This window comes from Aethalodelphis obliquidens, unplaced genomic scaffold (genome assembly GCF_003676395.1).
Source record: "Aethalodelphis obliquidens isolate GAN/ISIS:26980383/991018 unplaced genomic scaffold, ASM367639v1 scaffold7, whole genome shotgun sequence".
Classification (NCBI taxonomy): domain Eukaryota; kingdom Metazoa; phylum Chordata; class Mammalia; order Artiodactyla; family Delphinidae; genus Aethalodelphis; species Aethalodelphis obliquidens.
Genome location: NW_020837951.1, coordinates 46,503,446 through 46,521,349, shown reverse-complemented (window position 1 = coordinate 46,521,349; position 17,904 = coordinate 46,503,446). Strand labels below are relative to the sequence as shown.

The following is a 17,904-nucleotide window of genomic DNA, read 5'->3' as shown; positions in this document are numbered from 1 at the left end:
CTTTCCTTTTCTCTCTTCCCTCAACCCCATTTGCTTTACGGAGTATGGTTTTTCTGTTTTAAGTCATAATCGCTTTTATGAGATTAAATACCAGATCAATAAGTGTGTTCTATGTCAGTTTGTCCTAAACTTCCTGCCCTATTTTTTTTAAAAAAGCAATCCTTAAAAAAGAAGGAAAGAAAGTATTTTAAAATAAACATTCCGACTGCCAGAATCTGAAGTAAACTTCAGATTCAATTTTATATGTGGTAGAAATGAGAAGAACTAGGGTTCTCTATTTTGACACTTAGCATAAATTCCTTGCTTTTTGATGACTCCAGTGAGACTGAAATATCTCATTCTTTCTGACCAGAATTAAAAAACTTAAACATCCATTACAAGTCCCAAGGTTAGGAAATTCAGCTTACATTCACTTGTTAAGGGTTTGAAAGTGTCTAGAAGAAATCAGGCAGTAGACCTAATAAAATTAAATATCCACTACCTTTATGCTGTATTAATCTCAACCCACCACCACCCACCCCTTATTTTGTTTTATTTCCTCAGGGAAGCAAAAAAATTTGTGAGTGAAAATGAAGGGGCTCTTGGGAAAGGAAAAGGAAAACGGTGGTTTGCATTTAAGATGATGATGGGCAAGGTAAGTATTTTCTTAGCTCAATTTGCTTGGTGCCATTTATGCTCAGTGGAAGCCATGTTGCCCCCGAGTGGTGGTAAAATTGGTTCTGTTCTGAGTGAAAAATATGTTATACGTTATGTCTACATATAGGTACATATACAGTAGACAAAGAGTATTCTGCGTTACTGAAATCTGGAGAAAGGGATGATTCAGAAAAAAAATTGTCCTAAAAGGCTCTTTAAAAGAGTTAAAATGAAAATAAGTCGATAAACATTGATTCATGGCAAAAGACTGACCTGTGTGCTTTTATCACTTCCAAATGTAAAAGGTTGAGCCCCTTTCATTTTCATTCCCTGGGAGTTAAGGGATTCTGGGTCAAGGTTTCTTTCTCAAAATGTGTACAAGTTACATGGCCATATAGCTGTTCTCTACCATGAACATCAACTGTAGATTGGATAGAAAATAAGAAAAAACAAGTGATATGCCAATATAAATATAGATCTTTGGAAAAGATAGAAAAGAAACTTAACATTTATTTAGCACTTACTATGTGCCAAGCACTGAATTAAATCCTTCTATAAAAATTAAATCTTTATATAAAAATCTTTCCATATTTAATTCTCACAGCAAAGTAGGTATGTAGGTATTATTATCTCCTCTTTACAAATGTTATACCACCTGAGGCTAAATATATTCCCATAAAGATGGGAGTTTTGTGACTGAAGTTCATATATCTTAAATATGAAATATTTAGATAGATCTGTAATATATATTTATACATCATATATATCATAGATTAGTTTTGTCTGTTTTTACAATTTAAATAAATGGAATCATATAGCATTTATGCTTTTGTTTCTGGCTTCTTTGATGCAATGTTATTTTCATGAGATATGTTCATGTCATGGGAGTTATAGTTCATTTTTATTTATGTGTTGTATCCCATCGTATGAAGATGCTGTAATTTATTTATCCATTCTGTTATAGATGAATATTTGGGTTGTTTCTGGTCTAGGTAATCTTTCAAACTCCAGGCTTGTCTCAAATCTTATTTAGGCTCCCCATGTCTGTCTAGCTCACCCATTATCTCAGCATAATCTGTACATGTGCAAAGTTATCTGCCCCATTCTCATTCTTCTTCTTAGTGGTCCTCTTGATCATGGGTAACCCAACATTGTTGGGTAAAATGGAAGGAAGATCTTTTATAAAAACTAATTTATGATTCTACCTCTACCAGAATGAAAAGTCATAGCACTTACCATCCTGTATAGAAATTACCTGTTTATGTACAGTGTACTTGATCCAGAAGCCCTTCAAGGCAGGAACTATGTCTTATTTATATTTCTTTAATTTCTTCATGCAATGAATATTTAATTAAACACACACCATTTGCTGATCACCTTATTAGGTGCTAACTCAGTCCCTGTTCTCTTATTGTGTGGTAGAATAAACAGATATTTCTCAGTGGTCAGCATATTTTCTGTAAAACAGAGAGTCAGTAAACATTTTTTAATTAAATTGGTCCAGGGGTAGGTGGGGAACAGGGAGGCAAGTGAAACTAGCATCTCCCCTTTTTACAAAAAGCAATATGTGATGCCAGAGAGATCTTTCCAAGCTCATTGTCATGAGATATTTTGGGATGAGTGTGGGAGATAAACATCTTAACAAACAAGCAGTTGGGTTTTACTGTTGTACTTGGCTTTCTTTTCAGAAATGGGTAAAATTTCTCCGTGATTTTGAGAACTTCAAAGCTGCTTGTGTCCCCTGGGAAAATAAAATCAAGGCAATTGAAAGTAAGTGCTCAATCTCATTAGATGGGGAATGCTGTCCTAGATAAATGTCTCATAAGCTAATCAGATGCCTTTCTCAGTTTCTGAACTATTGGAAAGATTAAAAACAAGAAAACAAACAAATAAAGACATTTTCATGTCCTCTTTGCTCACTGTGAAGATTTGCTAGCACTAACCAATCACAGCACTGGAGACCCCATTCTCCCTTCCTGCATTAGACCAAAATATTTTTTTGACCTTGTTTTTTCTTCTACACATGGAAGTCAGTATAGTGCACAATGACACTGAATCATCATTGGGAAGGCAGAGATTTTAGTTCGGCAATGAACATGACATTGAATGTAGGTACTTTAAATATTATAAATTAACTATATTTCAGTTAAAAAACTCATATACAAACATCAAAAAAACAGAAAATATATATTCACTTGGATGTTAGACAGTAATCAAAATGAACAATGTCTAAAAACAGTGAAGAAATCTTAAAGTATCATTTTCAAAACTCTGAAGTAGAATAAGCAATAATCATCCAGGAACTCGCTATATGAATATCATATTGTGCCTTCATTTTGTACAATATTCATAGTGTACAGAGAAGGCAGGAGAATGTACTCAATCAAAAACCTATTTAGTATAGGGCTGTAGGCTTCGAATAAGGCAAATAAAAATTTTTAAGCATTGTAAATATGATAGTATGTCATTTCTAAGATAATAAAGAATATAAGGAAAAGGGGATAACATTTAAAATAATTTTGAGCATAATCTTGCCATATTCTGGTTTGTAATAGTTTTGACTAGGATCTGATTTTCTTCCATGCCCCTCCAGATAGCAGGGCAGATTTTCCTGCTGGCTAAATGTTGCGTTGCCTAATTAAAATAGAGGCTCCATAGGGAGATAACACAGCTGATGGATATTTCACTGACAAGATTGGGCACGTTTTAGGAGTGACTATCCCTCAGTCCTCTGTCCCTCATTATCAAATGGCAATGAATTAAAATACATCAGCTCATTAATGGAACTTCCTCACACATATTCCTGTGCCATCCCTTTCTTGCCTTATTTTCCTCCTCAACACTTATCACTATCTAAAATGCTATATTACTATATCTCAATTAAATTTAATTAAATTTAAAAATAAATTATTAAATAAATAATAAATAAAATAAATTAAAAATACAGTCATTTCATTTCATTTTGTGTTCATTTCTTCCAATAAACATGAAGGCAGAGATTTTGGTTTGCTCTTTCCCGGATCCCTAGACCTAGAACTTGCTTGGCCCTAATGAATATGTGTTGAATAAAATTAAACAGAAGACATTTTCCAAATGTCTACTATTCTAGGAAATGGAAAAAAGAAATTTAGACACATCAAAAAAAGAATAGTCATCATGAAATTCTTAAGTTTTAACTGTGCAGCTAAAATATGGTACCTTGAGAGCCATTGTGAAACAGAAGGCCCTTTAGAGCATTAAGATCCTGATACAATGTGTGTTGAAAGAAGTCTGGATTTTTTTCTTGCTTTGCTACAGATTTGCTGTTTGACTCTGAGCCAGCCATTTAATCCCTCTGAGCCTCAGTCTACTCATTTATGAAATGATAAGGATGAATCTTGATCAGTTATGAGATGTATCCCAAGAAATTTGTAATTAATGATAGCTAAAATATGTATAATTTGCAAATCATTTATTTTTAAAGTACACTAGAGCAGGTTCCAGTCTATCTCAATAGCAATGTCATGGTCACTTGTGTTGCAATAGCCTATCTTGAGTGGAATAGAAACAAATGGAATTATTTTTATTGCCAGAAGTTGCACATAGGAATGAGTTACACATATGACCATAATTTATCATGTGTGTCACAGTGGGAAAAACATATTGAGAGCTACTCAATAATACTTTCAGTTATCTTCCCTCCTCCCCTCTTCCCTCAGAAATTTGGAGCAGTCAACCTGGACAGTTCAAACAAATGTGGATTATTTTCCACATTTATTTTTTGATTAGGTTGTCCTGATATATTTCACTTTTTGTGGTGCTTTTTGCCTCACTGTGGAGAATTGACACTTATTTTCTATTCTATCAACAATCACCATAACAACCATTTATTGAGTGCCACTCAGAAACCCTACAAACATTATTTCATTTAATCTTTAACATGCCGGCATTGTGCATATTAGTTTTCTGTTTTAGAGTTGTGGTCAATAACTGTCCCAGAATAAGTTAGCAGAGGAGCCAAGATAAAAGGTGAAGTCTGTCTGGGCCCAAAGCTTGCCATTTTCTCAGTGTAGTGTGCTGATTTTTGCTCTGAAGAAGATTTTATAAACTTTTTCTTTTGCACCGAGTCCTAGAGAAGATTAGACCAGGACAATGGCATGATAAGTAATTACAGATTTCCTTGATAGTTATCCTATTTGGGGAACTATTTCCCACCTTCTCATGTATTTATTTTTCAATGAGTTATTTATTTAATTATATATTTCATATTCTATAAGATACGTAATGTATTAAGCTCTTAATGATAATCATAAGTGCACTGTATACTTTTGGATATTGCATTAGTTGAAAAGTATGAAACCTATCTAAGAGTAAATTAGCAGAGTCTTTGGATTGGACTGACCATCTCACAGAAAGTACCTTACCACAGGTAGGGAAAGCGTGTGTCTGTGGTGGTCTTTCAAGCTGAACTGAATGAAAGGTGGAAAGAAATGGGACATGCAATCAGTTTATGAAAGATTGAGGTCTTCTTGTCCCTTTCTGGCTGTATAGTTTGGGCAATGCTTTGATATTTAGGGCTCTCTATTTCCACATTTGGCTTTTCCACAAAATTTAGTTACAATCAGTCCATGTAAGCGTGTGAAGTTCTTTGCTTTATACTCTTGAGTTATAAGTTATTGAAACAGTTAAATGGAAAATAGACTTATACTAAGAGAGACCTGAATAATTTACCTTCTCTGCAAATTTTTTTTCAGAAAAAAGTAGGTTAAGCATGTACCCTATTTATAATATTTATACTTTATATTATAAAACTAATATAAATGCTTTTCTCTTAAAGAAATGGCCATTTAATCTTATAAAAGTTTCAGAAATGTTATTATATTCCTTTTAAAGGTCAGAATCATCTAACGTAATATCTCATTTAATCTTCTGAATAAGCTTGATGTGATTGATTAATTGATTGAGCAAATACTCACTGAGTGCCTACCATTTATTAGGCATGTTTCTCGGCACTGGGGATGCAATACTGACAGAAACAGGCAAGGGTCGATCTTACATTCAAATGTGTTGATATGTGTGTGCATGGGTGGAGAGACAGTTCATAAAACACAAGCAAATAAATAATGAAGATGATTATGGACTGTGGTAAGTGGCAAAGAGAAGCACTCTCTTTGTGTTCCCCTCCCCAAAAGTCTTTCTAATCTGCCATGCTCTCACTCACTGCTCCATCTCTAAATAAATACTAACCAAATATTTTCTAAATTTGATTTTGAAGGAGTCCCAAATTACCAGCCTTCATTAAGTTTCCACAAAGCTCTGTCCCGTACTTGGCAGAATCACAAGAGGAACTCAAGTCTAAAACTCATGCTGTTTCCATTTTGATTCCAGTAGGACCTGGATCCCTATACTAGTGTGGACCAGGTACTCACCTGATGACTCCCAACTTTTTTTCATATAAAAAATAGCTTTGATAATTCTTGTCATGGAGGAATTCTGTGAAGTTCTACATCACATGGTGATGCTGTGGAGTTTTACTATCATGCCAGCCTTGTAAAAGGCCTAGAACCATGTGGTTACCTGCAGAGATGCACCTTATTAACCACGTTGCATTGCATATTTTGCTAAAGAAGCTGTGCATTTGTGCTCCCCGGAGTACAAGTATAATATATACCTACTGTGACTCCAGCATTACTGTTAAAACCATGGATTAAATCATTAAATGTCTTTCAAGCTGGAGATTACAAGTCTTTCTAAGAATCAAAATCTGCTTCTCCCTAATAGTAAACTACAGCATCAAAGGTGTGATAGACCTCTTCTTTTTTTAGACCAGAAGTAGCTTTAGACAGACAATCTTAAGCAAGAGTTTAAACTGCATGTTTCCCTGCTGGCTTAAAGGCACCAGAAAATATAAATTAAATTTGCCACATTTAATTTCCTATCCCTAGACCAGTTTGAAAGAAACTGGGCTTTGAATCCTAGCCTAACAAGATGGTATTTATATTGTACTTTACAGCAGGTGATTTAACTGGTCTTTTCCCATTTAGAAATGTTCATTATTTATCTGCTTGTCTTATTACCCATCTGTTCAAGAGGAAATTATACATGATGACAGACTACAAATTACTCTGCCTTAATAATAAATAACCAGAGGGAGAGATGAAACTTTAACATTAATTTAAAGGAAACACAGAAAATTCAGGAATAAGAATATTACATAAGCTTTAGGTCTCACTTTAATAAATACCAAAGACTTTTCATATATTAATAATTTACTAATGAAATAGCATTTATTAGTTAGATTAAAGAGAAAAGGAATTGGTCATTTATGGGCACAATCCAAATTTGTGAATTTGACCAGCCTTAGCTGATTGATGGATATTATCTGTATCTATTCTTTCACACACACATTCATTGCCTATTTATTCTATACAGCATAGTTGTTTTTGTTTGTTTGTTTATTTTGCGGTACGCGGTCCCCTCACTGCTGTGGCCTCTCGCGTTGCGGAGCACAGTCTCTGGACGCGCAGGCTCAGCGGCCATGTTTCACGGGCCCAGCCGCTCCGCGGCATGTGGGATCTTCCCGGACCGGGGCACGAACCCGTGTCCCCTGCATCGGCAGGCAGACTCTAAAACACTGCACCACCAGGGAAGCCCGCATGGTTTTCTTTTAAAAAAATGAATTTAACTATGATTATACTTGAGGAGCAATAGAGCACTGTGAATAAGAGAAATCGAGATTTGGAGTCAGACACCTATAGATCAAAACTATCTGATTTAGAACTCTGGCTCCATCATTTACTATCTACGTAACTATCAATACATATGTAACCCTGGCTCCATCATCTACCAGGTGTGTAACCTATGGAATTTAGTCTCTTGTAAAATGGGAGTACAATAGATTCCCCTGGCAGGGATTTGATGATGATTAAATGAATTAATTAATATGCAGAGATCAAATAGGTATCTGAAACAAAGATTCATTAAATTTTAGCTATTATTATTATTAATCAAGTCTTGGATCAGTCAACTGCTGTGTTTAAGCTTTTGATTCCCCATCCACACAGTAGGACTAATAATTCTTAACTTTATCAGGTTGTCGAGGTAGTAAAATGAGTTGATGCTGATAATGTTCTTAGTATATGTAATTGACCATCAAAATATGTTAGCTACTATTATTATTATTCCTCATTATTGTTCTTTACAAGAGTAAATCAGTTTTATTTGAGAGACTAAGCACATGGAAATGACTGTTCTTTTTAATTATGCTCTTTTAGGTACACTATAGAAGGGTTTCTTTTTTTAGGAAATGCCTGTTCCAGTCAACAATCTCTAGGAGGATAGAACTGCTAGGATAAATGAACATGAAGAGGGAAAACGCCTTCTTTTTCATTTTTGTGTTGAGAAAGGGAAAGGGCATATGGAGCTTTGATGTCAACTGGTTGATTTGTTTTCTCTCCTTTATGATCTTTGATCTTTGTTTGTTTTGTTACTGTTCTTTCCCCTTCTGCCACTGGTAGGTGTCATGCAGAAGGAACATTGTCTTCTGGATACTTTGGTCTCTTTGACCTGTGTCTAGGTCTTTCCTACAATCACTCTGGTTTTAATGAAATCTGTTTTCTTGCAATTCATTTCTTTATACCTAGGATTTTGTAAAGAAAAGCCTTAGCTGTCACTTCTCCACTTGCAAATAAAATTGTTGTGAAGCCACTGTTAAGTCTAAAAACTGGAATTTGGAAGCTTTGGAATCTAAACTTTTTCACCCATTATGAATATGGATTATACATAGGGTAGGGGGTACTTTCTGAAACATTTTTTTTTTTATTGGAGTATAGTTGCTTTACAATGTTGTGTTAGTTTCTGCTGTACAGCAAAGTGAATCAGCTATACGTATACATATATCCCCTCCTTTTTGGATTTCTACAGAGTGAAGTAAGTCAGAAAGAGAAAAACAAGTATTGTATATTACCGCATATGTGTGGAATCTAGAAAAATGATATGGATGAACCTATTTGCAAAGCAGAAATAGGGACACAGACGTAGAGAACAAACATATAGACACCAAGTGGGGGAAAGAGGGTGATGAATTGGGATATTGGGACTGACATATATACACCACTATGTATAAAATAGATAACTAATGAGAACATACTGTATAGCACAGGGAACTCTACTCAATGCTCTGTGGTGACCTAAATGGGAAGGAAATCCAAAAAGGAGGGGATATATGTATACGTATAGCTGAAACATTTTAATTTGCTTCTCTTTTTTGCTTTTAGGTATATTTATACTCTGCCCTCATTTGCCAGGGGTTGTGTGTGAGGGACTGGGAAAGGGTGGGCCATGGTGCTAATTAAAAGAGCAAAAGTGTAAAAAGCCAGTAAGGAAGGAAGGGAAGAAGGAAGGATGGAAGTAAGGGAAGGGTGGGTCAGTATCCTGTGCTCGGAACTCTATACCAGAGGGTTTCACGAGTGTTTCCAGGGAAAAGCTTGCCCTGGATACCTAAAGATGAATGTTGTTGATGAACAACTGGAATGACTAACAAGCTGGAAGTCCACTGCCTTCAATAAAACATGACGAGTGAACCTGGCTGAGGCAGCCCTCGGGTAGTTGATACCAGAGAACATAGATAAGGGCCATGAAATGATATGAAATCACTGGGAGCCAGGTGGATGATCATATGTCCTGGGAGAGGAAGATCTGCTTCAGCATTTCTGCACACAGACCAGTGCATCTGGTTACAACACGTGGGGGGCGTGTTTTTCAATATCACACACTTTTAGAAATCTTGTAGAACGCTGAACCCCTCTACAAAGTGAAACGAATTCCAAATACTCAGACTTAAAAGTAATTGACATCTTTCAAAATGTCCAATTAGACATTGAATTCCTTTTAGGTGTCTGTAAAAACTACCACAGTACGGGGTGGGTGGGGGTGGGTAGAGATTTCTAACTCTTACCTCTTAGTAATGGTAACTGAGTTTTAGCTAGGTACGTGATAGCACAGTTTAAAGACTCTATCTCCTGGCCTCCCTTGGTAAGTTGTGGTCATGTAACACAGTTCAATGGGATGTTAGCAGAAGTGATGTGTTCAAAGTCCAGTTTATGCCCTTAAAAGAAAGGATTTGCCTTCCACTGCTTTCCCCTCTTTCCCACTGGCTATCATATGAATATAATGGAATGAGCTGGAACAGCTATTTTAAACCACAAGATGAAAGCTGCATGTAGAGAATTTCACAGCAAGAAGACTGTAGGAGGCTAAGTCCCAGATACCATAGAGCTACTATATCAGCCGTGTCATAGTTACACTCAATCTGAAACATGAGAGAGAAGAAGCCTTCTATTTTATCTTCTTTTTGTTTTTATATTTTTATAGTTGCATTGAGGTATAATCAACAAAACAAATTGCACATATTTATGTATACAATTTTATAACTAGGGGCATGTGTATACACACATGAAACCATACAATCAGGAAACAGAACACACACTCCCCTCACAAAAGTTTCCTTGTGCCCCTCCATGAACATATCCCTCCATGACCACCACCATCCCCAATCAACCAGCAATCTGCTTTCTGTCACTGTAGATTGCATTTTCTAGAATTTTGTACAAATATTTTTATGGAGTATGCATTTTTTGCCTGGCTGTTTCTTTTATAATTATTTTGAGACTTATCCATGCTTTTGCATATATCATTAGTTTGTTTTTATTAGTAGTATTCTATTGTATGTATATGCCACAATTTGCTTATCCATTATGGACTTGTGAGTTGTTTCCAGCTTAGCTTTGGGCTATTACAAACAAAGCGGCTATGAATATTTGTGTACAAGTCTTGGGTTAAGACATGCTTTTATTTCTCTTGCGTAAATAACTAGAAGTAGAATAGCTGGTCTACTACTATGGTATGTGTTATGTTTAACATTTTAAGACACTGCCAAACTGTTTTCCAAAGTGGTTGACCTAATTTCCATTTCCATCAATAGTGAAAGAGAGAGTTCTAGCTGCTTCACATCCTCAGCAACATATGGTATGATCAGTCTTTATTTCAGCCGTTTTAGTAGGTGTGTAGTTGATTTTCATTTCCCTGGTGACTAATGACATTGTGCATCTTTTCAGGTGCTTATTTTCCATTTATAGAACTTCTTAGGTGAAGTGTTTTTTCAAATTTTTGCGCATTGTTTATTAGAATGTTAGTCTTCTTATTGAGTTGTAAGAGTTTTTTGTATATTATAGACCCAAATACTTTGTCAGATATATGTTCACATATCTTTTCTCCCATGCTGTAACTTACCTTTTTATTTATAAAAATCTTTGGAAAAGTGAAAGATATTAATTATGATAAGGTGCAATTTAAGGATTTTTAAAATCTAATAGCATGTACTTTTTGGGTCCTATTTTTAAAAAACCTTTGCCAAACCCAAGGTGACCAAGATGTTATGCTGTGTTTTCTCCTAGAGTTTTATAGTTTTAACTCTTAAATACTTAAGTCTATGACACATTTTGAGTTAATTTTTGTAAATGGTATGAGGTAAGAGTGGAGAGTTTTCATTTATTTTTGTTTTATTTTATTTTACATATGGGTATTTAATTGTTCCAGCATCATTGTTGAAAAGATTATTTTCACCATTGAATTGCTTTGGCACTTTTGTAAAAAGAAATCAATTGATTATATATGTGTAGGGCCTTTTCTGAATTCCTGTTCTGTTCCATTGATCTATGTTTATCTTTATGTCAATATCATACTCTGATTACTTTAGCTTGTGGTAAGTTTTGAAATCAGGTAGTATAAATCCTCCAATTTTGCTTGTTTTTCAAGGTTTTTCTGGCTATTCTTGGCATTTTCTTACAAATTTTATGATCAGTTTATCATTTTATAGAAACTACCTTCTGAAATTTTGATTGGAATTGCCTTGAATCTATAGGTAAATTTGGAAATGATTGCCATCTTAACAATATTGAGTCTTTTGTTCTGTGAACACAGTATATCTCTCCATTTATTTAGGTCTTTTAAAATGTCTCTCAACAATGTTTTACAGTTTTCAGTGTACAAATTTTGTGCATATTTTATCAAATTTATCCCTATTTCGTATTTTTGATGATATTGTAAGTTGTATTGTCTTTTAACCTCCATTTTTTATTATTCATCGCTAGTGTACAGAAGTGTTATTTATTTTCAAAATTTAACATTGTATCCCATAACCTTGCTAAACTCACTGGTTAGTTTCAATAGCTTATTAAAAATTCTTTAGGGGCTTCCCTGGTGGCGCAGTGGTTGAGAGTCCGCCTGCTGATGCAGGGGACACAGGTTCATGCCCCGGTCCAGGAGGATCCCACATGCCGTGGAGCGGCTGGGCCCATGAGCAATGGCCACTGGGCTTGCGTGTCCAGGGCCTGTGCTCCGTGGCGGGAGGGGCCACAGCAGTGAGAGGCCCGCATACCACAAAAAAAAAAAAAAAAAAATTCTTTAGGATTTTCTACATAGACAATGAAGTCATCTATGATTAAAGAAAGTTTTATTTCTTTAAAAACAAAACCAAAAACTACCACAGTGTTATGAGAATAAGTAAGTGGTACCTAAAGAGTGAGCTAAGTCCTGGAAATAGAGGTCTGACTCTCATGTGAGCTTGGTCTCATCTTAGTAAGTGGAGGCTGAAATTTGCTCCACATGAACCTCCCTCTTCCTGTAATAATGCTCTTGCTTCAAAAGCTAGAGGCCTCAAGAAAACCAATGGTCCCCAGGAGATGTTTTGCTAAATGAGTCAGGACAAAGGGCCTGATGCAGTGGGTAGCTGAGAATGTTCACTGATTCTTCTTGTGCAACTGAAAATGAAAACTGGGAAGACTGGGAAAACTAGCAACTTGATGTTGAATCTTAAGTGATTATCAGAGAAACTTGGCTTTTGTTAATCTATGAGATCTCAACCTGAGACTCAAATTCCGGTTTTTTCTTCCTCTTCCATTCTCTGATTTAAGAGAATGTTTTTGTTTTTGGACTCAGTCAATAAAAATTGCACAGATCATTTCACTTTCCCTGGGGTGAGTGCGAGCTGACAACACATTCTTGCCTATGCCCTCCAAATTCATTCCCCAGACCTGAAGTGACTGTTTAAAGGTCAAGTTCCCCTGCCCCACCCCCACTGCTTAACACCTGTCAATGACTTCATCTCATTTAACATAAAATTCTCACTTTTTACCTTTCCCTAAGAGACCCCACACACTGTGGTTTGGTTTCTTTCTTCATCCGTATCCATCACCACTTTCCTTTGTTCATTGTGCTCCAACCAGACAGCCCTTAGGTTTGTCCCTCAATTGTCCTGAGCTCTTGCTTCCCTCACGATATTTGTTCCTGCTCTTTACTCTGCTTGAGCTGCTCTTCCCCAGCTCTGGGCTTTGCTTTCCTTCAACTTCAGATCTGTGCTCAGATGTTACCTCTCTGGGATACCTTCCTTGACAAGCCTACCTAAAGCAACCCCTCTCATAATTGTACCTTCTTCCCTCTAGGACTGACCTGGCTAAATTATTATATATACTTTTATAATAATATGATTATATGTAATATGATATATATTATGTATAAATATATAATACATATGTCATATACATATATAAGACATACCTATATGATATATATCATACATAACATACATATATACTATGTAATACTCATAATATATACATGTAATAGATGATATATAATATTACATATATCAAACGTACATATAATGTAATATAATATGTATTATGATAAATGTATATTTCTTTATTTCTTTTAAAATTATTGCATATTTGTTGTTCCCACATCTCACTAAAATGTAAGTTGCATTAGGGCAGCAACCTGTCTCTGATATTGTGTTTCACATCTAAGATAATTCCTGACAGAAGATAAATATGTGAAGAGTAAATGGACTTCGGCTTCTATACTACCTGTGAAATGCCATTTACACAGGAGAACAGCACAGGATGGTGTATAGGATAACCGTCCATAAGAGATGTGGTAAACTTTTTTGAGAAGAACATTGTTGCTTGAGAAAAAGGAGGAAGAAGTTCAGTAACTATCAAAATAATTAGAATGATGCTAACTACTGGCCAGGCATTGTAGTAACTGTAATAGGGAAGAACCTTTGAATTCTATTACAGTAATCACTAAAGGGATGTTACCTATAAGCTTAAATTATACATAATGGCCCATTTGGGGGAACCCTGCCTTCCAGGTAATGAGCACTAAGCTAAAATACCTTTGTTTAGCTCATGGGAGACATCCTGACCAGGCCCACCTGTGAATGACTGCAGGAAGGGAGAAATGAACACATCCTCTTCGGAGGCTGGATGGAACTGGGAAATGTTTGGCTTTACTCCCTCCCCTTGTCGTATTAAAGAAGCCTGAATTCTAACTCAGGCAAGATGGTTCTTTGGGGCATGACTTCACCATCTTCTCGGTCTGCTGGCTTTCCAAATAAAGTCGTTATTCCTTGCCCCAACACCTCATCTCTCAATTTATTGGCCTGTCCTGCAGCGAGCGGTAGGAGCTTGGACTCGGTGACATAACCACTTTATATACCTTTGTTCACTTAACTGTGTTAACTCAAAGAATAAGATGGGCTCTTCAAATAGCAATCCTAGCTGCCAAGCAAAACGCAGCTTTCTCTTGGATGGATTCTAAAGATGTAGTCATTCTACACAGCTACCTCTACTTCCATCATGTTAACATTTTCTCCTTCTGGATAGAAAAAGAAAATGCTAGAGCCTGTAAAGAAAAGAACCCGTGTGTTGCAATGAGAAGACTTATTTTGAAAAGCACCAAGACGTGGCTTTTGTCTTGTTTTGACCTTTCTTCCAAACTTTTATTTTCTTTTGAATAGGTCAGTTTGGCTCATCAGTGGCCTCATACTTCCTCTTCATGAGATGGATGTATGGAGTAAATATGGTTCTTTTTATCCTGACGTTCAGCCTTATCATGTTGCCAGAGGTAAGATTCTGACTTCCAGTTTACAAAACATGCTGAAACAAGCTTCTTCTGCAATCACTCTACTAAAAAAAACTCTTTTCCTTAAGAGTAAGATGACTATCTAGCCACCTACGCTCTTAGAGTCATAGTATTTGTAACCAGGTTAATCTTCAAAATGGTGCCCATGAGCCGCAGGTCCTAATCCTTCTCCAAAGGGTACGTGAGCCTCCTGAAATCATATATGAAATGTGTGTATTGTGTATGTTGAAATGAATATTTCTCTGTGGAAAGATTCCCAAGGTGGTCCCTGTGCACAAATATTAATTGCTCAAGGGGAAGACTTTGACATCTTGTGAGTTCATTTATTTTGCCAAGTTTGCTTTGAAAGAGACATTACTTAATGCAACTCAAGGCATCCAGCTTTTCTATCTGAAGAAACACAAAGTGAGCAAATTTTTCCAGGTATAAAATAAGATACCCCCCCCTCCCCGCCCCATTCCATGGGTCTCTTAAGAGCAAGGTCAGTGAGGAGAGTAAAACTGATAGTGGGTCCAGACTGCAGAAGAAGAAAAAGCTCTGAGCTGGGGTCGGGGGAGGGGGGAGATTCAATTAACTCAGACCGAGAAGCAACACTGAGGTTGTGGACTTACCCATGAGAAGTTAAATGACTCTGACTTCTTTGGATGCTATCATACAGAAGTTGGGAGGCTTTGTTTAACCTACAGAGGACCTTTCCAGGTACCAGTGTTTCAAAGCCAATGTATTTAATACAGCATTGGCAACAGCCAAAACTAATCGTTTTGAGTGACTTTTTATCCCCATCTTTTAAAATCAAGGCCAGCTTTTATATCAAGCCTCCCCACAAGCATAATACTAATACTACTAGTGCCTTACATGCATAATGATTTCAGCTTTTAACAATGCAAAGCACTTACACTTTCTTTTACTTACTGAGCTTCACAACAAATTTATAAAGCAGACTATAGAAGAGTTTTTCTTTCTCCATTTAAAAAAACATGGAAACTGAATCACATAATGCTTATTAGACTTAGCTAATACCACAGGGTGAGGTTTTTTTTAAGCTGATCCAGGACGAGGACCCATGATTCTTCTTTTGTAACAAGATTTTGCACGTTATTTTGCTAGTTTTATAATCTTTGAGCTAATTCTGGGGGTTCTATGGCTATCTGGCTCGTAGAAGACAGTAGACATAGATCAGAAATCCTCAGACTCCTAAGGTCATAAGTAGAGTTCATCTCCTAAGCAGAACTTTCAGGCAATGCAGCACAATGTATGTGTCCATCTATTTCAAGTGAACAGCGGCTTTGTTTTTTCTCATCTCTCTAAGGAAATCTGAAACTCCATCACCAGCTACTTTGATGCTCTTCAGTGTCAGATGCAGGGTATACAGGGAGGTTTATCAGCTGCATTTACTCTTTCCCTGCCACGGCATGCTGCTTCCTTGTGGAGGAAATGAAAGGTTGTAGCGAATTCAGTCTAACTTTAGGAAATTGCAGATGCCTAATGTGTAGTGGAGGGAGCTAATATGCGTTCCATTAGGTGTATTCCTAGAACTAGGAAGTGTATTGGTTTTGGATGCTTTTTACAGGTTGTGTTAGGTGTTGAGGTGTATCCTGTTTTCTGGGCATTGATTACGACTCCAGCAAATGAACAAAAGAGGTTGGGCTCCCTGCATGCTAACTTTATAGAACCAGCAGAGGGCAGGACTGGTCATCTCCTGCCAACAATGCTACATTTTTCAGGGGCCTCCACCCAGCAGCCTCACTCAGCATTCCTCTGATGCATTTGCCCTTTTGCCCAAAGTTCCTGTGTCACTGTACAAACTGGAGACCCTGGTCTTCTCCGTTTTCTGTGGCCTCCAACTCTGGGGAAAGATAGTCTGAGTAGAACCCACCCTCTGTTCTGTTCAGTCTCAGGAAGCCAGAGGGGCTGCTGTGGAAGCCATGCAGTTTGTGTGGAGAGAAGGAGCAGGGGCTGATTTGCAGCCCTTGCCTAGTCAAGTTCTGCACCCAAATTTCCATCCACATTCATCCTCCTCCCTTGGCCCCAGCCCCAGGGAAGGGATGTTTTCATGTCTCACAAGAAGCAGCATCTGCTTGGCCAACCGTGTGTCTGCCCTGGGGCTAGAGGGGTGGGGTTTTTTTTTTTTTTTTTCCAGTTTTCAGTAGTGCTCCTAGTATGACCCTACTCTTGTCCCGTCTCTGGCTGGCTCTGCCCTTAATCATATCTCTTTAATCTGGTAGCACAAGATCGGGGAGGTAAACCTGAATCAGTGGTGAAGCAGATATGACAGTCAGGGTATAGTCTTCCCGCCTCGTTGACACCCTCTAATGGTATGAGTGATTCTCTTTACTCCTCTCTTCCTTGACATGAAGGAGAGACTCTCCCTCCACCCCACCCCTGAGGGGTATTCCCAGATGAAGAAGTGCTTAGTACGGTTTTCTTGAACACTATAATCCCCAAAAGGCCACCTCTCTCCTTTCCAGACCTCCTAAATGAGACCAGTTTAGAGGTGGTGGTGGGTAGTCGGGTTCCAGCAAGCCCTGAGCAACGTGGTTGGCTCCACTGCTGGTGGTCTGCGGAAGTCAGAATGCAGGGTCCTTAGCATTCCCTTTGTTCTTAACTCTGGATTTCGTAGTCGATTCCCAGAAAATGGGACCCCACATGGAGACCCACAGAGTCCCCATGAAAAAGTTTCAGAAGTGCTTTTAAACAAAAGTGTTTGTGATCACATGTGTGCCTCAGACTTTGTTTCCAATTGTTAACTGCTTTCTTTGTTTCTCCATGTAGTACCTCTGGGGTTTGCCATATGGCAGTTTACCTAGGAAAACGGTTCCCAGAGCTGAAGAGGCATCAGCAGCCAACTTTGGTGTGTTGTATGACTTCAATGTAAGTGATTCCACACAGCTGTGTTCATAAGAGGACAGATTTTTCCATATTCTGAAACTCCGTGGCCTCCTCTTCTGAGGCCAGATGAAGCTCTAAGAGAGATGTCTCTGCCCGCTTAAAAAAAAAAAAAAAGAAAGAAAAAAGAAAGAAAAAGTAAATAGGGTTTGGGAATGTGATAATATGATTAAATGGGAATATAGACTATTAAATGAAGGTGAGCTCAGAGTTCAAAGACTTCACGTGAATATTATTATCTCTGACTTTGAAAAAGGACAAAGGAAGGGTTTGCAAATGTGCTTTTTGGAAAATCTTGTTGAATTCTTCGGGCTTTGATATTTCCTATTAACTTCTTCACTTCCTAAACAAATCTATTTAGCATTACTGAATAGTCAATACTAAATAAAGCTAAATAGTAAGTACTAAACAATACTAAAT

The 17,904-nt window shown here is 37.1% G+C and overlaps 1 protein-coding gene across 6 annotated transcripts in view; it reads left to right on the top strand.

The window, feature by feature from the left end:
• Positions 1-17,904, top strand: part of TMC1 (transmembrane channel like 1) — a 385,069-nt gene that overhangs the window by 306,342 nt on the left and 60,823 nt on the right. For all 6 annotated transcript variants that reach the window (XM_027105688.1, XM_027105687.1, XM_027105692.1 and 3 more), the window contains 4 exons: positions 544-634; positions 2,325-2,406; positions 14,474-14,580; positions 17,371-17,469. In XM_027105688.1, the coding sequence (XP_026961489.1) occupies positions 544-634; positions 2,325-2,406; positions 14,474-14,580; positions 17,371-17,469 (379 nt within the window). The remainder of the gene's footprint in view (positions 1-543; positions 635-2,324; positions 2,407-14,473; positions 14,581-17,370; positions 17,470-17,904) is intronic.